This window comes from Falco punctatus (assembly GCF_963210335.1).
Source record: "Falco punctatus genome assembly, chromosome: 9".
Lineage (NCBI taxonomy): Eukaryota > Metazoa > Chordata > Aves > Falconiformes > Falconidae > Falco > Falco punctatus.
The window spans coordinates 28695182-28715379 of record NC_137589.1 but is presented as its reverse complement, the minus strand read 5'-3'; the positions used below and the strand labels follow the sequence as shown (position 1 = coordinate 28715379).

At 65.4% G+C, this 20198-nt stretch overlaps 5 protein-coding genes across 8 annotated transcripts; 3 read left to right on the top strand and 2 right to left on the bottom strand.

Annotated features, from left to right (window-relative positions):
* Positions 1 to 31: 31 nt before the first annotated feature.
* HOGA1 (4-hydroxy-2-oxoglutarate aldolase 1) lies at positions 32 to 3963 on the top strand. Its single transcript, XM_080401870.1, has 6 exons — positions 32 to 970; positions 2038 to 2166; positions 2252 to 2379; positions 2492 to 2626; positions 2808 to 3206; positions 3765 to 3963. The coding sequence occupies exons 1-6, from the start codon at positions 742 to 744 to the stop codon at positions 3912 to 3914; spliced, it is 1170 nt and encodes a 389-aa protein (XP_080257996.1). The 5' UTR covers positions 32 to 741; the 3' UTR covers positions 3915 to 3963.
* A 290-nt stretch (positions 3964 to 4253) lies between these two features.
* MORN4 (MORN repeat containing 4) lies at positions 4254 to 8312 on the bottom strand. Of its 2 annotated transcripts, none has more exons than XM_080401861.1 (5): positions 7968 to 8312; positions 6091 to 6189; positions 5845 to 5959; positions 5651 to 5760; positions 4254 to 5499 (listed from the first exon to the last, which is right to left on the bottom strand). In XM_080401861.1, exons 1-5 carry the CDS (start codon positions 8293 to 8295, stop codon positions 5351 to 5353), a joined length of 801 nt encoding a protein of 266 aa, XP_080257987.1. In that variant the 5' UTR covers positions 8296 to 8312; the 3' UTR covers positions 4254 to 5350. The 2 variants fall into 2 exon arrangements, with proteins under 2 accessions (XP_080257987.1, XP_080257988.1); XM_080401862.1 differs by having other exon boundaries at positions 6091 to 6304; positions 7968 to 8028.
* Positions 8313 to 8458: 146 nt separating this feature from the next.
* Positions 8459 to 16005, top strand: PI4K2A (phosphatidylinositol 4-kinase type 2 alpha). Its single transcript, XM_080401842.1, has 9 exons — positions 8459 to 8933; positions 11464 to 11664; positions 11921 to 12052; positions 12137 to 12290; positions 12893 to 12954; positions 13405 to 13504; positions 13762 to 13895; positions 14186 to 14245; positions 14382 to 16005. Exons 1-9 carry the CDS (start codon positions 8472 to 8474, stop codon positions 14541 to 14543), a joined length of 1467 nt encoding a protein of 488 aa, XP_080257968.1. The 5' UTR covers positions 8459 to 8471; the 3' UTR covers positions 14544 to 16005.
* Positions 16006 to 16155: 150 nt separating this feature from the next.
* Positions 16156 to 17552, bottom strand: AVPI1 (arginine vasopressin induced 1). Of its 3 annotated transcripts, none has more exons than XM_080401859.1 (3): positions 17013 to 17552; positions 16395 to 16690; positions 16156 to 16320 (listed from the first exon to the last, which is right to left on the bottom strand). In XM_080401859.1, the coding sequence occupies exon 2, from the start codon at positions 16677 to 16679 to the stop codon at positions 16395 to 16397; it is 285 nt and encodes a 94-aa protein (XP_080257985.1). In that variant the 5' UTR covers positions 16680 to 16690; positions 17013 to 17552; the 3' UTR covers positions 16156 to 16320. The 3 variants fall into 3 exon arrangements, with proteins under 3 accessions (XP_080257985.1, XP_080257984.1, XP_080257986.1); XM_080401858.1 differs by having other exon boundaries at positions 16399 to 16690; XM_080401860.1 differs by having other exon boundaries at positions 16399 to 17226.
* Positions 17553 to 17564: 12 nt separating this feature from the next.
* On the top strand, positions 17565 to 20186 carry MARVELD1 (MARVEL domain containing 1). The gene has a single exon (XM_080401868.1). It carries the CDS (start codon positions 17689 to 17691, stop codon positions 18214 to 18216), a length of 528 nt encoding a protein of 175 aa, XP_080257994.1. The 5' UTR covers positions 17565 to 17688; the 3' UTR covers positions 18217 to 20186.
* Positions 20187 to 20198: the final 12 nt, after the last annotated feature.

Below are 20198 nucleotides of genomic sequence, written 5' to 3'. Positions count from 1 at the left end.
TGGGGAAGCTGGGTTATCCAGGGATTATCCAGCAGCACGGACATGCCCTGCCTCCTAGCACAGAGACTTTAATGTCAGTGACACGATGGGGCAAGACACGAGCAGTTCAAGGGTGGGATTCCTTGCTGTGGAATGCCCTGCTTGCTCACAGTGCTTCCAAGTCCCAGCTGGGTAAGCTCGGGGAGGAAAACTACACCAAGGGCAGCTCAGCCCAGTTCCACACTGTGCTGGAGGCTGGGGTTGTGCCAGAGGGCAGCAGTCATACACCTGCGGGGCTGCATGGTGGCATGTTCTCCCACTTCCCTGCTGAAGCCATCCCTTGGGGGACACAGTGGCCTCTTTGCAGGCTGGGTCACTTCTGCCAAGTGCAATGCTCATTGCTCCCTACCCAGAAATGCTCCCACTCACCCATTTACAGGAGACCCTACACCAAGACCCAGAGCAGGTGAACCCTGCCCACAGCCCTGGGACTCCCGCAATGCCTGGTTCCCTGGTCAGAAGGACGGCTGTCAGGGCTGGCAAGCAGAAGGGAAAGAGCCACTGGTGCAGCTGGGGCTCACTCAGAGGGGTGCTGAGCTCCTGTGTCCGGCTCCTGGAGGGGCGTAGAACATCCTGAGCTCACCCAGTACCACCCCCTACATTGTCTGCCCAGCCGGGTCGCGAGTCCCTCACGTGCCCCGTCAAACATTAACAGCCCCTTGGCAGGGCAGGCAGCACGGCCAGCAGCAGCACCCAGCCACCATGGCGCTCAGCACCCGCCTCGCCTTGCCCCTCCGGCCCACCCTGGCAGCTCTGCGCTGGGCAGCCCCCAGGCAGTGCCGGGGGCTCAGCACCCCCCAGGTACCAGGGCACACAATTGACCTTGGGGGCATCTTCCCACCCCTCACTACGCCCTTCTCACCCACGCAAGAGGTGGACTATACCCAGCTGGAGGGGAACCTGTGCCGATACGCCAGCATCCCCTTCCGAGGTAAGCGCTCCCCGCTGCCCCTCTCCGTGCAGGCTCCTGCCAGATCCCTGCCTGCCACAGAGGGTGTGTGGCAGCATGCTGGCAGCGTGCCACTTCCCAAAGGTGCTCAGCCTCCAGCTGGACTTTGCTCCAGGGCTGGCAGCCCCTCAGGTGACCACCTGGAGCCCTTTGCATGGCACATACCCTGGCACACGTGTGTGTCCTCACACAGACCCACCACACTCCAGTGCATGCTTGCATACACGCTGCACGCGCATGCAGGCTTGCACCTACCTTCTGCCCCACGCTTGGGCATGCTCACACAGATTCAGTCCCATGGGATGTTGATTGCCCAGGATGGATGGGAGGAGAGGGGCTGCAGGAAGAGGCGGGGGGTCACAGGGGTGTGCCCTGGGGTCTCCTGTCTTCTGACCAGGCTGATTCCAGGGCTGTGAGGGCAGACATGGGAGAGGGCACACTGCGGGTTGCAGAGCCCTGCCTGGGTGCCCAGCAGCGAGGAGGGGAGCGAAGGCGATGGGGGCACCTGGCACTTCCAGCGCCCTGGGGCTCTGGCTGCCCCAGCAGAGCCCAGCAGTGCCAAGCTGGAGCTGGCTTGCCTGCGTCCACAGCATTGGCAGGGTCCCAAAGAAGGGGTCTGTGTGCCCTGGCTGGGGACAGGGCAGCACAGCCTGGCTGCAGGCACCAGTAAGCGCCTCACTAGCAGTGCTGTGTGGGGCCGTTTCTGGGGCCGGAGGTGGGCAGGCAGTGTATTCAGCCCACAGGGTGCATGCATGAAATGCATAAAGGTGCCTGGGTAGGGGATGGCACTGCCAGCGTTCAGTGGGGTGCAGGTGGGCGCTGCTGTCTGGGGGACGTGCACCCACGTGTGCTCTTTAAGGGGGAGCCCAGGGCTTTCTGGGGCACCTGCAGGAGCCTCCTGGCCCACAGGGGCTGCTGGATGTGGGCATCAGGTTCCCTGGGTGCCTGGTACCCACTTGAGAGTGGGGTGTGGAGAGGTCAGGGATGGCCACCCTGTGGGCACCCTGCTCCTGTGCCCGAGCCCTGCCCTCCCCATGCTTGTGTTTCAGGGCTGGTGGTGCTGGGCTCCAACGGGGAGTACCCTTACCTGGCACCCCAAGAACGGCTGGAGGTGGTGAGCTGCGTGCGCCGGGCTTTGCCCAGGGACCGCCTGCTGCTGGCTGGCTCAGGCTGTGAATGTGAGTGCCTGTGTGGGCAATGCAGGGGCCATGTCATCCCCCCCCCCCCCCCCCGGCAGCCCTCACCACTCTGCCTCCTCCCCAGCCACCCAGGCCACCATCAAGATGACGGTCAGCATGGCAGAGGCAGGGGCTGACGTGGCACTGGTTGTGACACCCTGCTACTACCGGGGAGCCATGACCAGTGCTGCCCTGGTCCAGCACTACACGGAGGTGAGTCATGCTTGGTGCTTGCCAGCAGCTACAGCTGGGACAGCAGGATGGGGAGCGTGTCCTGCATGTCTCCAACCCACCCCAGCTGCTGAGCTCTGCCTGGCTGCTACAGGTCGCCGACGCATCCCCCATCCCCGTGGTGCTCTACAGTGTCCCTGCCAACACCAGCCTGGACCTGCCCTTGGAGGCTGTCCTCACCCTGGCTCAGCACCCCAACATCCTTGGAATCAAGGACAGCGGTGGGGACGTGAGTGGGGCAGGGTTTTCCCCGGGCTGGCTGCCACCAAACTTGGCCCCAAGCTGGGAACAAGCTGGGAATGGGAAGCTGGGAATTGCAGCCCTTCCCTAGGCCCTGGGGGTGCCAGCAGGAGCCCTGCAGAGGCGGGCAGGGTAATGCCTGCCCCAGGGCATGGCTCATCTCTTGTCAGATCACTCGCATAGGGCTGATGGTCCACAAGACACGGAAGGAGGATTTTCAAGTGCTGGCGGGATCGGCTAGCTTCCTGCTGGCAAGCTATGCCCTGGGTAGGTGCTGCTGCCCCTGCTCAGCTGGGGGCATGGGTTGCTGTCCTGGGGGCACTGGCAAGGACTGGCAGCTGGGGAGGGGGAGGCAGGCAGGGGTGGCGATGCCCAGGAGATGCTGGCTGGGCACGGTGCGCTGTGCTGGCTGCCAATGTGCCCTGGTGTCCCCAGGTGCCTCTGGGGGGGTCTGCGCCCTCGCCAATGTCCTGGGGGGCCCGCTGTGCCAGCTGGACCGCCTGTGCCGTGAGGGCGGCTGGCAGGAGGCCTGCGACCTGCAGCACAGGCTCATTGAGCCCAACGTGGCGGTGAGCAATCAGCAACCCCCAGGGTGCTGCGGGGTGGGGGGCAGCAAAGGATGGAGGTCCCTGGGGCTGCAGGGGGTGAAGTGCTGCTCCAGGGGGCACTGGATGGCACAGCACCCAGCTGGCGAGCTGAGCCGGGCTGGAGGTGGCGGGGTGGGAAATGCCAGCCCTGTGGTGCCAGGAACAGCGTGTCCGCTGGCAGTGGGCACCTGCCTGGCCCCTGTGGGAGCCTTTCCGGCTATTTATAGGCAGTGATGGAGGGAAGACCTGCTCCTCCCTGGGCCCCCCATCCCACTACAGCTCCCTGCCACAAAGAGCCTGCCATGCCATAGGGATGCTCCCTTTCCTGGTCGTGCTCCACGTGCTCCGCACCCCCACCCCACGGTGGGCACTTCATGGGGGGCTGGAGCCACCCCACACCCTGCCCAGCCTTGCAGATCCACATGGGGGAGGGGCAGGAGTGATGGTGAGCAAGAAGCAGGCTTAGCAGGAGCAGGGCCCACAGTGCATGTCACCCTGTCTTATGGGAGCCGGTAAGTCCCCACACCCTCCATCCCACAGGTCACCCGCCGGTTTGGGATCCCAGGGCTGAAGAAGGCCATGGAGTGGTTTGGCTACTACGGGGGTCCCTGCCGTGCACCCCTGACCCCGCTGAGCCCCTCCCAGGTTGAGGAGCTGAGGAGCACCTTCAGTGCCAACGGCTGGTTGTGATGGGTTGCCCCCCTGCCCCTTCCCACGCTCGAAAGGCAGGGGAGCTGGGGACATGGCGGGGATCCTGGGATGTGGCCAGGAGAAAGCCACCCATCTCACTCCTTCCTGCTGGACAGGGCTGCCCTAGGCAGAATGGGTAAGGGGGACACCCAGCACTCCTTGGCCACCCTCGCACCTCTGCCAGCCCCTGGGGTCCCACTGTCCCCACCTGAGAAGGGATGGATCCCGGCACTGTGAGCTGCAAATAAACCTGCTGGCCCCGCTCTGTCTGCAGTCCTGTCCATGTGAGCAGCCCCCGACCTGGTCCCTGCTCCCAGCAAAAAGGACACAGCCCGGGCGTTTGGCAATGTGGTTTACTCAGCTGAGGCCCGTGCAGGCAGCAGCACAAGGCAGGGTCACACAAGGCACGGGACCGGTGCGGGCAGACACCAGCAGGGAGGGCACGGCCCCTGCAGCCCACCACAGGCAGACCTCCGTGCTGCAGCCAGCCACACCGCACCAGGGGTGAAGGTGAGCACACAGGTCGGAGATGGATGCATGCAGGGGGCAAGGCGAGGAGCTGCGTGCTCCCTGCCCACCCTGCCTACACATTTACCATACCCCTATTGCGTCCTGGCCTGCCCTGGCCCCCCATGCAGCAAGGGCTCATGCCCCTCTTCCCAGGCTCTGGCTGACCCTGCTCCTTGCTCACCGTCGCTCCTGCCCTCCTGCAGCATGCAGCAGATACGGGCCTGGGTAGGCGTCCCCCGTCCCCCTTGGTGGGGATGCTGCTATAGGTGTTCCCAAGGCAGTGGGCAGGCTGGATTGGCACAGGGATGAGGGGGACACAGCCCACCAGCTGGCCTGGAGAGCAGGCTGGGTCCTTCGGGGCACCGCATCACCCTGCCCAGGGCATGTGGGGGAGATGGCCATGGGGTGCCAAGAGATGGCTCAGAGATGTGGGTGAGGGCATGGGGTGTCCGTGGTGCCCGTCCTGTCTTGGGACCAGGGTAGTAAAATGGGCCAGGAGCTGCCCCTCTGCGGGTGCGTGGTCCAGCCAGCAGCCCCTGGCCAAGGCACCCTGGCTGCGGGGTCAGGGCCCAGCCCCTACTCCCCTGCTCCATCCTCTGCATCAGGCTAGCAGCCCTGGTGGTCCACAGTCTTCCTGGGGAGCAGATGGGCCAAGTCCCGGCCACCTTGTCCCCCCCTGCTGCTCTGGCAGGTGCCAGGGCTATAGCCAGAGAGAGAAGGCACCATGGCTGCCCTAGGGCACTTGGGTGGAGAGCAGAGGGCCTCATCCCCCCCAGCGGCAGGCGTTTGGCAGGGGGCGACTCGGTGGTGAGGAGGACAGGGGGACACCCAGCTGTGCCACATCCCTGCTCCAGGGCCAGCGGGGCCAGCCAGTGCCCAGTGGGGAGGGGCGGGCCTGCTGCAACGGGAGAGGATGTGGGGCACCATCATGCTGTCAGGTTGTGGGCAGACTTGGAGGCACACTGGGCCCGCTGGATGATGGCTGGGCACTTTTCCCGCCGGAGCAGCTTGTTGTTCTCAAAGAAGCCCTCATTGCGGGGCACCCCATGGGAGCCATCAGGGAAGGTCAGGAGACCTGAGGAGAGGAGGAAAGGGCTAGCAGTGAAGGAGCAGGGAGCAGCACCCCCCAGGGCTGGGGGGACAAAATGGGAGATGCTGGATGGGGCTGTGCTGAGCTAGGGCCGCACAGGGCTGTGGCTGCCTGCACCGTGCCACCGGGCACTCACCAAAGCCGTACACACGCCCGCCTTTGAACTCGCCCTCAAAGGTCATGTTGTCGCAGCGGGTGAAGACGCCGACGCCATTGAACTTGCCCTGCACAAACTCCCCCTCGTACCTGCACGGGAGGAGCTCCTGAGGCAGCAGCTCCCTGCAGCAGTGGGGATGCCCGGGGGGGTGTACGCAGGGGTGCCGTGCTCACCTGGAGCCGTCAGAGAAGGTGAGCACACCGCAGCCGTGGAAGAGCCCATTCTCAAAGTGCCCCACGTAAGCGGTGCCATCAGCAAATGTCAGCTGCCCAACGCCGTGCCTGCGACCTAGGGAGGGGCAGAAACAGGCAGCACTGGAGAGACGAAGGCAGGATCTGCTCCAGCATGATGCTGGGCAGGGGCTAGGGGCTGCTTGGCCCCCAGCACAGGCAGCACCATCCCCTCCTGCCCTGTCTCACCTTCCTTCCACTCGCCGCGGTACTCCTCCCCATTGGAGTAGGTGAAGGAGCCTTTGGTGAGGGTCATGGCGGCAGCCTCCAAGTAGCGCAGGGCAAGAGCTGGCAGGGACAGGCACAGAGGGCTGTTGCTGGGCGAGGGGAGCAGGCTGGCTCACCCAGAGCCCCCGTGTCCCCTTGACTCACGGAGAGGCACACGTCTTCCCTGGGAACAGCTCTGCTGGGGCACGCTGCAGATGAGGGGGTGACCCCAGGAGCACGGCCACCCTGCTCTGCCTCTGAAACCCCAGCCGCTGGGTTCGGGTTGCTGCCTGCCCCACTGCAGGGCTCAGGGAGATGTGAGCCCACAGGGGGTCACAGCCCCGTGAAATGTGAGCGAGCAGCAGGAAGGGGAGCATGGCAGGAGCTGGCTGCCTCCGGCACGGCTTCCCAGCAGGACCCAAGGGGTCCTGCACCATGGCAGACTCAGGCCAGGGACTGCTGTCAGCTCTGCTGAGGTAGTACCAGGAGGAAAACATTTTGGAGAGGAGATGCTTGCTGTGTTGTGCTTGGTGCCGGCTTTTCAGGGGAGGGTGCAGAGAGCTTGTGGGGTTTCCAGCTCCAGCATCAGGGATGGGCAGGCCTAGTTCACTCCCCAGGGACGGATAGAGTGGCTGCTTCCCCTATGAGGGACAGCAGAGAGAGCACCCTGGGGCTCCAGGGCCTGGCTTGGCTACCAAGGGTTTGCAAACTTGCCTGCTGACAGCAGGTAGCCCCCGGAGCCCTGCACACCCCCAGAGCCGCTGCCACACAGCACAGCCCTCCCCAGCACACTGGGAAGGCACCAGCATGGAGACAGCCCCGCAGAGGGCTGGGCGCTGCCTCTCCAGCACCTCCAGGTGCTGCTCAGGCAGTGGCTGTGGCAGGAAGGGGCTCCCTGCTCCCAAAGGGGGTGTCCCTGCTCACACCTAGCCATGCGTCCCCGGAGAGATAGGTGCTGAGCCACGCTAACCGGCTGGATACAGTGCCCGGGAGCACAGCAGGGAACTCTCTTTGTGTCCAGAGGAGAAATGGCCCCCAGCCAAGCTGAGCGGCGACTGAACAGTGCTCTCTGCTGATGGCAGGGACCAGGAGCTCAGCGCCGGCTCCCCAGCCCGCAGCCTGCCCAGGACCTCCGGGGACCCCCCTGCAGCGCCAGGAGGAGGAGAGGGGGGTGCTGGCAGGGGCTGTGAGCGCCTGCTGCGGGGAGGGGTCCCCGCACCAGCACGGCCTGTGCCTGCACCTGTGACTCCATCCCGGGGACTCCATCCCGGGCACGGGCAACATTTGCCCTATGAGCAACCCAGCCTGCCTCCCAGCTGGGGGTGCCCCGCTCCCGGCACCCACCCACCCCAGAGCCCTGCATGCACGGGCCCACAGCAAGCGGGGGCGATGCCTGCAGCACAGCCTGAGCCCTGCACACCGCCGCCCCGAGCCCCACCACCCGCCCGGGCCACACACCCACGGGCTGGAGCCACGCGGGACGGGGGGCGAGGGGTGCACGACCTCGCTGGGTCATACGCCTCAGGGCAACGCACCCACGGGGGACACATGCACGCCCTACCCGGGCAGCGCGCCCAGAGGTGGCGATCGCACTCTCGGCTGATGCATGCACACCCCGCTGTACCAATGCCCCGCCGTGTCCATGCACCCACGGCGATGCATGCGCTCCCCACCGGGTCCACGCACGCGCGGCGGGTGCACCCACGGGCGGTGCACGCACGCTCCAGCGGGTCCGCGCGCCCAGGGGCGGTGCACGCGCGCCCCACCGGCACACCCGCGGCGATGCCCGCAGGCCCGATGCCTGCCCAGGGGCGGTGCGGGCGGGCCGGGCGGCGCAGGGACCCGCGGCCCGCGCTCACCTGGCTCCGCACTCGCCGCCCGCACCGTTCCCCACCCTGGTCCCGCCGAGGGGCGGCGCCGCGGCCACCTCCCCTGCCAGCTCCCCGCCCCGCCGGGCGGTGCCACGCCGCCAGCGTCCATCCCCGCCCGCCGTTGGCTGTCTCCACGGCAACCGCTAGCAACGCGGCTGCTCATTGGCCAGCTCCGCAGCACGCCCTCGCCTGCCGCCATCTTTGTGCGGGGCGAGGCGGTGTCCTCCCCGAGCGGGCTGGCAGCGGGGCGGTGCCCCCGCCCTGCCGCCATCTTTTCGAAGGGCAGCAGGGGGCGCCACCGCTCCGTTGCGGCCATCTTTGTGCGGGGCGCCGGCCCCCACGCCGGGGGGCCGGCGGACCCCGCCGCAGGCCCGGCGGTGCGGGGCGCCTCCGGGTCCGCCTCGCCCGGCGTCGCAGCTGCAGCCGGCCCCGCGGCGGGCGCGGCTCACACGGCCCCGCCCGGCCGGGGCGTGGCGGGGGGCGGAGCGGCCGATGGGGCGCGGCGGCGCGCTGACGCGGACGGCGCGGCGGGGCCGGGCGGGCGCGATGGACGAGACGAGCCCGCTGGTTTCGCCGGAGCGGGCGCAGGGCCCCGACTACGGGCTGCCGGGGGGCGCCGTGCGCGCCCTGCCGCCCGCCGCCCCGCTGCCGCCGCCGCCTCCGCCCTCCCCTCCCGGCTCCCCCGGCGGCCGCGACCGCGAGCGGCAGCCGCTGCTGGAGCGCGGGGCGCGGGGCCCGGCGGCGGCGCAGGCCCAGGCGCAGGCCCAGGCGGCGGCGCAGGCGCAGGCCCAGGCGGCGGCGGCAGCGGCGCAGCGGGAGCGGAACGACTTCCCCGAGGACCCCGAGTTCGCCGAGGTGGTGCGGCGGGCCGAGCTGGCCAGCGAGCGCGGCATCTTCCCCGAGCGCATCTCGCAGGGCTCCAGCGGCAGCTACTTCGTCAAGGACCCGCAGGGGGTGAGCCGGGCCGGGCCCTTCCGCCCGCCGCGGGGGTGGCCCGCCGCTCCCCGAGGTCTGCTGGCCGGGAGGGGGGCGCTCCCGGGGCAGCGGGGGGTGACTGCCCGGGGGGCGGGGCTGGCGGCAGCGGCTGGAGCCGCCCGACCCGGGCTTCCCCGGGGAGAAGCACGGTGGGGCCGGCGGCGAGAGCGGGCGGCGGCCGTGCCCAAGGAGAAGGGCCGCCCTCCGCCCCGGGCCTGTGCAGCTGCGTCCCCGGACCGCGGTGGCTCCAGCTGGGACTGGGAGCTGGGCTGGGTTTTGGCCTGCGAGGCAGGAGGGAGGCGTCTCCTCTGTGGTTGTGCGCTCGATATAGTCGAGGCAAAGGTCTCGACACCGAGCTGGTCCGCTCCGGGTCTGGCCAGCTGTGTGGCCGCTGTCCCCGTGCCGCTGGCTGCGTATGAGCACAGCACTGGGCGGCTTGTCTTGTGACCTGTGGCGCCCAGCCCCATTATTTGAGCTGTTGCTGCTTCCCATGACTCCCTCTCCACATGTGTGCTGGGATGCTTCCCGGGAAGCAGACCTGGGCTCGTTGGTCTCTGGTGTGCCCTAGTTTTCCTGCTCCAGGTGGAGCCTGGCTTCTGGGAGCTGTGGCTGGCAGGTCCCAGCTGAGCTGGCAGGCTCTGGGGCAATACATGCTTCCTCTTCCTGCACCCCTGCTATGTTTCTGCTCCTTCCAGTTGCCCAATATGAGACGTGGTGTCACTGGGGTAGGCAGCTGGATGAGCTACCTGGAGGTGGCAGGGCAGAGGCTGCCTGGCTGTAGGAGACTTGAGCTTGGCAAGGGCCGGTGAAGGATGCATGCGAGGAGCTAAAGTCTGTATATTTCTGGCCATGTCACCTGGCAGGTCCCCCAGACTGTCCTGCTGTCATTAAATGTGGTGTGCGCGTAGTTTCTGTGGCTGCTGCCCAGGGTTACCAAAACTTCCCTGCTGCTGGCATGGGAGAGAGTGCAGCATACTGCTGTGGCAGGCAGGGCGTGAGGGAACTCAGGGAAAAAACTTTTCTTGTGTCTTCTTCTCTCTGGGTTGCTGGGGCTTGAGCTGTCCCAGCTGGGATGTGCTTCCTCTGCCTTGCTGCTGGCAACAAGCAGACCTGTTTTCCCTGCCAGCACTCTTCCCGGCACAGGTCTGTTTAGAAGGGGATGCTGTGCTGCCAGGCCTCTGGCCTCTGCTTCTGCACTGTCCCGCCTGGCTAGGCCTTGTTCTACTGGATTAGCTCTTCAGAGCACACGACTCTGCTTTCAGAGCTCCCAGCAAGCCTCTTGCAGGCTTGTATCCAAGGACGTGTTGGCAGTCATTTGCCTTCACGTGGGGCTGATGAGGGAATTGCCTTCCTGCCTGCCCAGGGGAAGTGGCTCCTCCATGTGATCTGTGGGTGGCTGAAGTGGTCCTGTTCCCTCAAACCCTTCCTCTCTTCTGGTGAACAAACCCCTGTTCCTGCTTGCCCTGAGCTGGCTTCTGGCCCCTGGCAGACTGGGATTGCACTGGGGTCCCCTGATGAGGTGCTGGGACTCATGTCCCACTTACATATTGTGGTAGGAGCTTGGCTTGGGGAAATGCCACCCACTCAGGCTGGGGCCAGCACCAGCCATGGTGAGGAGGGCTGGTCACACATGCTGCTGAGTCACCCCAGAGCAGGGACTTCCAGCCTGGAGCTACTGTGCAGTCCCCCAGGGAAGCCTGGCCTGTGGGGGCAGGTGGCCTTGCTCCTGTCCCGACCCTTGTCTCAGTTGTGTGTCTTGGTAGTGCTGGTTTGGTGATAGTGCAGCACCTAGCACAAGGCTTCTGTGCCCCTTTCAGCAATGGAGTACTTGTGCTTATGTCCCCTCTACTGGGTTGGTGTGTGTGAGACTGGATTGAGGGGCTGGAGGTGCTGCTGGTACCAGCTGGTGGCTGGTTTGGAGCTGTCAGAACCCTCTTGCCCACTGTATACCCGTAGAGCCAGCCACTCTGCTGTCTCTAGCTGGCCCACCAAGCACAGAGCCCTGGGCTCCCTGGGAGTCCTCCAGCTGCTCAGCTGTTCTGGCCCTCCTCTGATCAGTTTGGGATCAGCTCCATTCAATGGATTTTGGAGCGAGGGCAGGGGTTGCTATCTTCCTCTCCTGTGTGGACGTAATGAGTGGTGGGAAGCAACAGCTCTTCCCAGCCATCCAAAGGTTGCTGGGATGGAACTGGGATGTTTACCAGGGGGCAGCATCATCACTGATGTCTTTTGGGACAAGGAGGGTGTGTGAACTGGGTATGAAGGTTGTTTGGGCAGCACCCTGCTCTCATGGGATGGGGCACTGACTGGGGAAGGGTCCCTTCCAGCCCCTGCCTGCCTCTCTCTCAGGAGCTGTGGGGTCTTCTTGGTCCCAGGGGCTAGTTATTGCCCCAGTGAGGGGCTGTTCTGGGCCCATTTCTGAGTGTCCCCGCTGAGGGCTGGCTTGGAGGGGAGTGTCCCGACTGCCAACCACTTTAAGTCAGCCCTCCTCTCTTTCTCCCACTCACAGAAAATCATTGGTGTCTTCAAGCCCAAGAATGAGGAGCCGTACGGGCAGCTGAACCCCAAGTGGACCAAGTGGCTGCAAAAGTTGTGCTGCCCATGCTGCTTTGGGAGAGACTGCCTTGTCCTCAATCAGGGTTATTTGTCGGAGGCGGGCGCCAGCCTGGTGGACCAGAAACTGGAACTCAGCATTGTTCCTCGCACGAAGGTGAGGGGACAGCTGCTGGGATCTTGTCCCAGGGAGGCTTTTATCTGCTTCTGCACAGCTCTGCTTGTGCCTTGTCTTGCGGCACTGCTTGCCTCAGATGTGTATTGAGAACTCTGGACCGGGACTGCTCCTGCTGAAGCCATGGGGATCCTCATGCTGGGCAGAGTCATGGGAAATACTGTGTCTTGGTTTTATCATCCAGTCCTGTGGCAATTGCCAGGTGCCCCTGCTGACATCTGCACTCCTGTCCCTCCAGGTGGTGTATCTAGCCAGTGAGACCTTTAACTACAGTGCCATTGACAGGGTGAAGTCCCGAGGGAAGAGGCTGGCCCTGGAGAAGGTGCCGAAAGTCGGCCAGCGCTTCAACCGCATTGGTTTGCCGCCCAAGGTAGGGCTGCTGGCCTCTGCACCTGCCTCCTGCTGCTGCTTCTTCCTCTGTGGCCTCCTGTAATGCAGCTTCTCCTTGCTTCAGGTGGGCTCCTTCCAGCTGTTTGTGGAAGGCTACAAGGATGCTGACTACTGGCTGCGGCGGTTTGAAGCTGAGCCACTCCCAGAGAATACCAACCGGCAGCTGCTGCTGCAGTTCGAGCGGCTGGTGGTGCTGGACTACATCATCAGGAACACCGGTAGGGCCAGCTGCCTGGCATGAGACACTGCCTGCTCCTTCACATCCTGCCAGCTGGAAAAAAGGGAGGGGGGCAGGCACTTGGCATCTCTTCCCGGCATCCAAAACTCCTCTCAACACCACTTGGTTGCTGCCAGGTGGCAGCTGCCTCTGGGTAGAGTGCAGCTGCTGTGGCTGTCCACCACTGTGGCCATGCTCTGGATGCTGGCCTGCATTCTGGGAGGTCTGGATCCAGCACAGTGCTAGAATGAAAGTTTGCTAGTTGTGGTTGTGAGGATCCAGGGACATCCGGAGATTCAGCACCTGACTGTGCCTCAGTATCCCATCTTATGCTGAGCTTCTGAGCTCCTGCCAGGCTGGAAAGGGTCGAGGTAGCACTCTGAGACTTTTCTCTTGTGAGCTAGGGATATGTGGACCTTTCCAGTCTCCAGAGCTGGTTGTGTGGAGGTTGATGTGGCTTCCCAGGCCTGCAGCAAGCTCAAGGGCTCTGTGCTAGAGTTTGGGCCTAAAACTGGTCATCTGGGTCAGAGGAGGAGTGATTTTCTGCCCAGTGTGGTGCAGGCAGACCGTGGTGCTGACACAGCTGGTTTTATCTCCCTTCAGATCGGGGCAATGACAACTGGCTCATCAAGTATGACTGTCCCCTGGACAGCGCTGGCGTGCGGGTGAGTAGCATTTCCCAGGCCATGGCTCCACAGGCAGCTCTATTCCTGCAAGCTGCCTGCATGGCAGACAAGCTGGGAATTTCCTAGCTGGCTTGGGTTTCTGAACATTTGGAGGCCTGATCTTGTCTCCTGGGCCTTTCATTGCCCTCTGTGTCAGTGGTTTGTGTCCTAGTGGGACTTTGTGAGGAGGCAGATGGGCTCTAGGGGAGAAGGTGGTGTTGCTGGACCTGTGCATCCTTGGGGTGAGGCCTGTCGGGGGAGCAGCTTTGTCCCCTTCCCACACAAAGCAGATGGTGTTTCCCTGCGGGCCAGGGGCCATACTATGGGCAAGAGGCTGCTGTGCCTCTGCGGTAGCCAGGGCAAAGATCCTGGCAGTGGGGCTGCAGGTTGTGAGAGGGGGACTGTTCCTGCTGGGGTGGCCTCCTTGTGACATGCTCCGCTTCCTTCCAGGACAGCGACTGGGTGGTGGTGAAGGAGCCCATCATCAAGCTGGCTGCTATTGACAATGGTTTGGCCTTTCCCTTGAAACACCCGGACTCCTGGAGAGCATGTGAGTCCCTCAGGCTGTGCCAGGGCACTCTTGGCAAGCTGTACAACTCTGTGCTCCAGCATCCTCCTTAAGGGCTGGAGAGGGCTAGGGCTGTCCCTCTGCAAACATTCTGGGTTTGTGGGCAGCTCCACCTCAGCACAGGCTGTAGGAAACGAGTGCTAGACCCTGTGTCCCAAATTCAGGTGATCTGGCAGCCAGGACATGTGGCACCATCCTTTGCCTTCCCCAGCTCTAATGTCTCATGCTTCCTCCCACAGATCCGTTCTACTGGGCATGGCTGCCCCAGGCCAAAATCCCCTTTTCACAGGAGATCAAGGACCTGATTCTTCCCAAGATCTCAGACCCCAACTTTGTCAAGGACCTAGAGGAAGATCTGTATGAGCTCTTCAAGGTGAGCTAGGGGAGTGGATGAGGATGCCTCGGGAGGAAGGAAAGTGGGGATGGTGTTGGGGAGCTCCCTGTCAAGGCTACAGGGGACAGAAAGGTGGCCAAGCTCCTGACTGTTTCTGGGCTGAGGCATAGCAGGGTTATCCCTCTGCCACCCGCTGAAGATTCAGTGTGGAGAGAAGCAGGAAACCCGTGGGACAGGAGGGGGGAAGCTTGCTTGGGGAATAGACGTCTCTTACATGGGTGTGGGGCAGCAGGAGAAACCCACTGTGTTATCTGCTCTGTCTTTTGCAGAAAGACCCTGGCTTTGACAGGGGACAGTTTCACAAACAGATTGCTGTTATGAGAGGCCAGGTAAGCTGTGCGTAGGGAAGGCAGATGAGTGAGGTGTGGAGCCTTGTCCTGCCTGTGTGACAGGAAGGGCGCAGGGGGGGACGATCTCTGTTGGTCCAGCAGGGCAGCTCAGGCATTGTTCTGTTGTGTCTGACAGATCCTGAACCTGACTCAGGCACTGAAAGACGGAAAGAGCCCCCTGCACCTGGTTCAGATGCCACCTGTGATTGTGGAAACAGCACGTTCCCACCAGCGCACCGCCAGCGAGTCCTACACGCAGAGCTTCCAGAGCCGGAAGCCTTTCTTCTCATGGTGGTAGCTGTGGGAGCCATGAGCAGGGCTTGGCCGCCTTGGACTAGCACTGCGAGAGGAGCTGGGCCACTGCTGGCTCCTGTGGCTGGGACTCGACCTTCTGGGTAGAGCGAGCAGGTGCGGCTGGAGGAACCTGCAGCTGAACTGGAGGAGCCAGGCAGGTTGGGCACGGCCTCTCCTCAGCTCCGTTGGAGTTTGGTGCCCTGCCTGGGGCAGAGCCCAGGGGGTGGTGTGGGAATCTGCTGGGAGCCATGGTGTGGTGGGACCCTGCCCCTGCCTCCCTTCCTTGGCCTGTGTGCAGTTCTGAGCACCCCTGCGTGGGGCTGGGATGAGCAGGCTGCCCTGGCCAGGATCCGTCCAGCCCTTTACACTAGCCACTGGCCCTTTTCTTCCCCGCTATGCCAGCTGCTGAGCTGGGAAGGTCTGTAGTGGCTATGCCTCCCTCCCTTTTCCCGAGGATTTGCTGTACTCCTCCACTGTCCCTCTTCTGCCCCAACCCTGTGCACGCTGCTTTCCTCAGGGGGAGTTCCTGCTGCCCACTGGTGCAGTGGGGACCGCAATGAACGGCTGTTCTCTGGCTGGGGGCTTGAGGAGGAGATAGAAGGGACAACTCATGGGGCTGGTTTGGGTGCTGTTAGGCACTAAGGAGAAAGAGGTGCTGGTTTGTCCTTGTGAAGAGCAGGCAGTTCTGGGAGGGGCTGTAGCTTAGTGCCTGCCCTGTGGGAGCCCCCGCCTCCAACCTGGAGAGGGCTGAGGGTGGGTGCAAGCACCCTCTCCCTCTCTGCTGCCCCAGTCCATCCCTCCTGGGTCTCCATGGCTGCTCTTGCTTGGCTTTTGCCCCTGCTCCCAGCAAGCCCCCTGGCTGCTGTGCAGCCAGCATGGTGCCAGCCTTGTCTGTGCCTAGAGCCCCCCTGAGGGGCAGGGGGCTGCTGGGGAAGAGCCAGAAGGGCTCTTCTACTGCATGGGTGGGAGGTGTGATGGGAGCACTGGGGGGCCAGCATGGGCTCCTGGCTGCCCCGGTGCTGACAATCTCGCAGGCCTGCTGTGGGTGGGTGAGGCACCGAGCCACTCTCTCTCCAGAAGCTGCTGAGCTTGCGTTGTATAAAACGGTACCAGGGCTGCTGCCTGCATCTGCTTGCCTTGAGCTGCGGTTTCTCTTGCTGCTGGGGGAAACTGGTGTTGGGTCTCGCTGTCCTGCCAGCCCATCTTTGCGGGGAGCAGAACACCAGGTGGGTTGGAACTTTGGTGGTTGAGCTTGGGAGGGGAGAGCGGGTCCCTTGTCTCTAGCACCGGGAGGGGGCTCAGCCCTGGCTGTGCAAGCACAGGGTGGGCAGCAGTGAGACCCCAGCTCCCCGGCCAGACCCAGCTGCATCTCTGACTGACCCAAAATGTATTGTTCTAATGCACTGTAGAAATGTATGTAATGTATTTAAACCATGCAACTGTCTGAATAACAGAGCTGCTGTTCAGCTGGCTGCCTGCATGTCTCCGCGCACCCCGGAGTGGGTTGGGGCTGTGCCCCTTGCACCGGGTCCAGTACAACGGCGGGGACAAAGGTCCTGCCGCGTTGCGGAAAGGCCAACAGTTGGTAGGGCGCAACCAGAGCCTCACGCAGCCGGCAGCGTTCACTTTTTATTTTATTAAACATCGACCCCTGTCCGGCGCGCTTAGTGTCCTCGGAGAGCCCTGCAGCTCTGCTCTTCTGCGGCCCGGCCAGTCAGCGCTGGTACGTGGACCCCAAGGGCGCCTGGGTCCCGCGGCCGCCCTCTGGCTCCTCCGCAATCCTGCAGGGAAGATGCGTGCGTTAGCGGCGCGGCCCGGCGGCGCTTCCGCGGCTCCCCGCCGTCCCGGTCCGCACCTACCGCAGGCGGCCGAAGCGTCGCAGCGCCGCCATCCCGCTGCCGGGCCGGGCCGTCCGCCGCCGGAGCCGCCGCAGGGCCCGCGCCATGCGCCGCTGCCCCGCGTACCGCCAGACGAGGCGGGCGCGCTCCTCGGGCCGCTCGGCCCCGCCGCTCCGGAACAGGCTCCGCAGCTCCGGGAGCCCCACGCCCTGGAAGATGTTGGCCGATGCTCGCTTGCGGCCGCGGGCTGCCGGCGCCGTCTGCCCTGGAGGGTCGCTCGCTACCGACGCGGGCGTGCCCATGGCCCCGGCCGCTGCGGGCACCGGAAAGACGGTGTCAGGCTCCGCTCCGCTCCCGCCGCCCGGCCCGACCCGCCTTTGCCGGAGGCCGGCGCGGATGCCCGGCGAGGAAAGGGCAGGCGACGGGGCGACGCCGCGCCGCGGCCGCAGGGAGGGGGCGGGCTGGGGTGCCGGGCAGGAGGCCAGCCGCGCGGGCGGGGCCGCCGGGAACGCGGGAGGCGGCCGGCTAGGGCCGGCGCACGCAGGTCCGGTCCCGCCCCGCCGGTGCCCGGGGCGCTGGGCCCCGCCGTGACCCACTTTCTCCCCGCTCCGCGCCCGCCGGCCCCCGGCACAGACCTGGCGGTGGCGGATCGGCGCGGGTCTGCCGGGTGGCCGCTGCGCTCCCGGGTCCGCCTCGCGCCGCCGCACCGGGATCCCGCCGCCGCCGCGTGCCCCGTTCATTCACCCGCCCCGCCCCGCGCCGCCCCGCCAATCCGCGCCCTCCTCCCGTCGCCGGGGCCAATCGACGCCAAGGGGCGCGGCCGCACCGCCTCTCGGGGGGGGGACACGTGGCGCAAGTGACGTAAATAGGCGGGGGCGTGGCGGACCCGGCCCCGCCTTCGGGCGGAGCCCCGGCGCGCGTCACGTCGAGGGGGAATCCCGGGTGACGTAGGGGGGGAGCCCCGGCGCGCGCCCCCCGCCGGCAGCCGCACGGGGTCCCGGCGCGCTGCCCCGCCGGACCCGGCCGCCCCGCCGCCGCCGCCGCCTCCCGCGTCCGGCGGCGCGGCCACCCCTGCAGCGGCGGGACGGGAGGGGTGCGGCGGCCCCCGCCGCCGTCCGCGGCGGCCCGCGGGTGTCCGGTGGGCCGGCGGGAGGCGCGGCGGGGCGCGGGGGCGGGGCGGGGAGGGGAGCAGAGAGGCCCCGCGCGGGGAGGACCGTTAGGCGCCAGATGTTTGGCAGCGGCCGGGGGAGGAAGTCGCTGCCGGGGCCCTGAGTCCCGCCCGAGCCGCGCCGGAGCACGCAGGGCCCCGCCATGGCCCGCACGGCTCCCCCGGCAGTGCCACCGCCCCCGGGGCCGCCGGCCCGCGGCTCCCTCAGTCTGCACCGTGCCTACCTGCGGAGCCCGCTGGGCCTGCTGCGCCTGGGGCAGCTGGCGCTGGGCGCTGCCTTCTGGGTGACGGTGGCGGCTCACAAGTACGAAGGAGCGGCCCACTTCGCCCTCTTCGCTGCCGTGCTGGTCTGGCTTCTCACCCTGGCCCTCTTTGGGCTGAGCCTGCTGGGGCGCTGGGCGCTGGTGCCCTGGCTGGGCTCCCGCTGGCTCCTCACCAACCTGGTGCACGACCTGGCGCTGGGCGTGGGGCTCTACGCAGCTGCCACTGGCATCATGGGCTACAAGGCTGGGCAGAGAAGCTATTGCAACCTGCCGGGCTACAGCCAGCACTGCCTCTACGGCGCCTACCTGAGTGCCTCCGTCTGCGGGGGCATCGCCGCCTGCCTGTACCTTTTCTCGGGGCTCTACTGCCTGTCACGGCGCTGCCAGGACCAGCGTGACATCATCTGAGACTCCATGGCGCTCGGCTCCCCTTCTTCTCACCCGCGGACAGAGCGCAGCCCCCCTTCGGGACAAAGTGACCCTGCAGCCCCATCCCCTCCCGGCTGACTGCACCGCGCTTCCTCCAGGGACTCCTGCGCAGATGGACGAATGGACAGAGGCCTTCCCTGAGCATGGCTTCCTCTGCATCCCGCCCAGACAGTGTGGACACCCAGCTGCTGCACAGGCCCCTCTCCCAGCCCTGGACAGACGTAGGTTATTGCAAGTGGAAGGACCCCAGCGGAGAGCCCTTCAGAGGGACCCCGAATTCTGGGAGGCCCCTAGGGCCCGTGCCCAACTCCCCTGCCCCCGGCCTTGCAGATGCTGCATGCTCAGGTGGGTGCCAGCCTGTCCCTGGGGCGGAGGTGGACTGGCCTGGGGGAGCTGAGCTAGGGGCAGTGGCAAGTAGTGAGGCTGGATGGGCGTAAACACGCCACCCCCCCACAACCCTCTGGCAGCCCCTTCCTGCCATTCCCAGCTGCGCTGTGCCTCCACAGTTCCCTAAGGGAGGCTCTGATCTCCGCTTCCCCAGCCCGGGCCCCTCCTCCTGTCTGGCCTGAACATGTCTGCCGTCTTGCCAGAGCCCCGCGGGGCTCAGCCCCTCCCTGCCCCGCACTCTGGGGATGTGGAGACACCCAGATCCTGCACAGCCTGGCACGGCATCCCCCCGGCCCGCCGGGCACGCTGTCCTGTTTGGGGACTAAGCCTGTGCAGGGCAGCAAGGCCTCCATCACTGCAGGGCGAGGGAAGGGGCGAGCCGGGGCATAGCCTGGTCCTGTGACCCTGGGCAGGGGGTGAACTCCTCCAGCCCTGAGGTTCATACTGCCCCGGGACAGGGCCAGGTGCCCCTGGGGTTGAAGGGAGCGGGGCACCGGCTTGTTCTCTCCCGTTGCCCTCCTGCAGCGAGGTTCATGGCTCTGAGCCACTCGGAGCCACCGAGCCTGCCCTGCGGCCTGGCTGCTGTGACAGGGGCAGGCACGACCTTGCTGGTGGTGCTGGAAACTGGTCTGCAGCCCTGCCTGGCTTTGCAGCGCTTGGTTTATCATCCCAGAAAACTCTCATGTCGGGACTCTCTGGCTCCATCTCGGGGCCCTGCGCTGCCTGGAGACCATGGTGAGGTGGAGGGCAAGGGTGAGCACGGCAGCATGGCAGTACTGGGTGGCTGCTGGCACTGTGTCAGCAGGGGAGCTGGGGCCAGGCATTGCAGGGACACAGCCTGTCTTGGGGAACAGGAGAAGAGGACGCCAGCAACGGGGCCAATCCCACGCTGGATCAGCCTCCACAGCCTGCCAGGTGCCAAGCCCTGAGGACGCTGTGTAGGGCTGACGGGAGCAATGGGCAGCCAGAGACTGGGAATTTTTGGAGGAGCACCACACTGGGGCTGCCCTGACACAAGACCTCCTCGCTTTGCCTAGAGGCAGGTCCTCTCCATCGCTCCTGGTTCGAGGGAGGGTCTGTCCCAATCTCTGCGTGGGCTTGGACTGGTAGGATGGGTGTCCTCAGCAGCTGGCTGCGGGCTCTGGCTGTTGCCTGGGGTTCCCTGGTGCCTTTTTTTGAGGTGGAAATCAGCAGCCATGATCCCCTTGGAGCTTGCAGGGGTCTGGAGTTGGCACTGGGTCACCGCTTCCATCACGAGGTGCTGCCCCAGCTGATCCCTCCTCATGCTCGGGGGCCCTGCCAGCCCCCAGGCCACCTACCCCTTCTCTGGGCAGGATGTGCTGTCTCTATCTGTGTCAGGGCTGGTCCCTGATACTGCCTGCCCATACCTGCTCCAGTGCAGCCCCTGGCCCAGGCTGCCCAAAATGCCCAGCGGGGCTCCTGCCACAAGTGCCTTTTCTTGGCTTTCTGCAGCCCTGCCTGTCACACTGGCTCTGTCCCCCTCCAGACCTCCCTCTGGTGCCTATGGAATCACTTTCCAAATAAAGCAACGTTGGCGCTTATGGGTGTCTGGG

What these genes read in the sequence shown, in the direction of transcription:
- HOGA1 (XM_080401870.1), top strand. Translation starts at nt 742, where the DNA reads ATGGCGCTCAGCACCCGCCTCGCCTTGCCCCTCCGGCCCACCCTGGCA. An exon ending in CGCCAGCATCCCCTTCCGAG is followed by an intron (nt 971 to 2,037) that starts GTAAGCGCTCCC and finishes CTTGTGTTTCAG; the next exon opens with GGCTGGTGGTGCTGGGCTCC. An exon ending in TCATTGAGCCCAACGTGGCG is followed by an intron (nt 3,207 to 3,764) that starts GTGAGCAATCAG and finishes TCCATCCCACAG; the next exon opens with GTCACCCGCCGGTTTGGGAT.
- MORN4 (XM_080401861.1), bottom strand. Translation starts at nt 8,295, where the DNA reads ATGGCCGCAACGGAGCGGTGGCGCCCCCTGCTGCCCTTCGAAAAGATG. An exon ending in CCGCGGCGAGTGGAAGGAAG is followed by an intron (nt 5,960 to 6,090) that starts GTGAGACAGGGC and finishes GCCCCTCCCTAG; the next exon opens with GTCGCAGGCACGGCGTTGGG. An exon ending in CGGGCGTGTGTACGGCTTTG is followed by an intron (nt 5,500 to 5,650) that starts GTGAGTGCCCGG and finishes TCCTCTCCTCAG; the next exon opens with GTCTCCTGACCTTCCCTGAT.
- PI4K2A (XM_080401842.1), top strand. Translation starts at nt 8,472, where the DNA reads ATGGGGCGCGGCGGCGCGCTGACGCGGACGGCGCGGCGGGGCCGGGCG. An exon ending in TGGACAGCGCTGGCGTGCGG is followed by an intron (nt 12,955 to 13,404) that starts GTGAGTAGCATT and finishes GCTTCCTTCCAG; the next exon opens with GACAGCGACTGGGTGGTGGT. An exon ending in ATCTGTATGAGCTCTTCAAG is followed by an intron (nt 13,896 to 14,185) that starts GTGAGCTAGGGG and finishes TGTCTTTTGCAG; the next exon opens with AAAGACCCTGGCTTTGACAG.
- AVPI1 (XM_080401860.1), bottom strand. Translation starts at nt 17,117, where the DNA reads ATGAACGGGGCACGCGGCGGCGGCGGGATCCCGGTGCGGCGGCGCGAG. An exon ending in CGACGCTTCGGCCGCCTGCG is followed by an intron (nt 16,321 to 16,398) that starts GTAGGTGCGGAC and finishes TCTTCCCTGCAG; the next exon opens with GATTGCGGAGGAGCCAGAGG.
- MARVELD1 (XM_080401868.1), top strand. Translation starts at nt 17,689, where the DNA reads ATGGCCCGCACGGCTCCCCCGGCAGTGCCACCGCCCCCGGGGCCGCCG.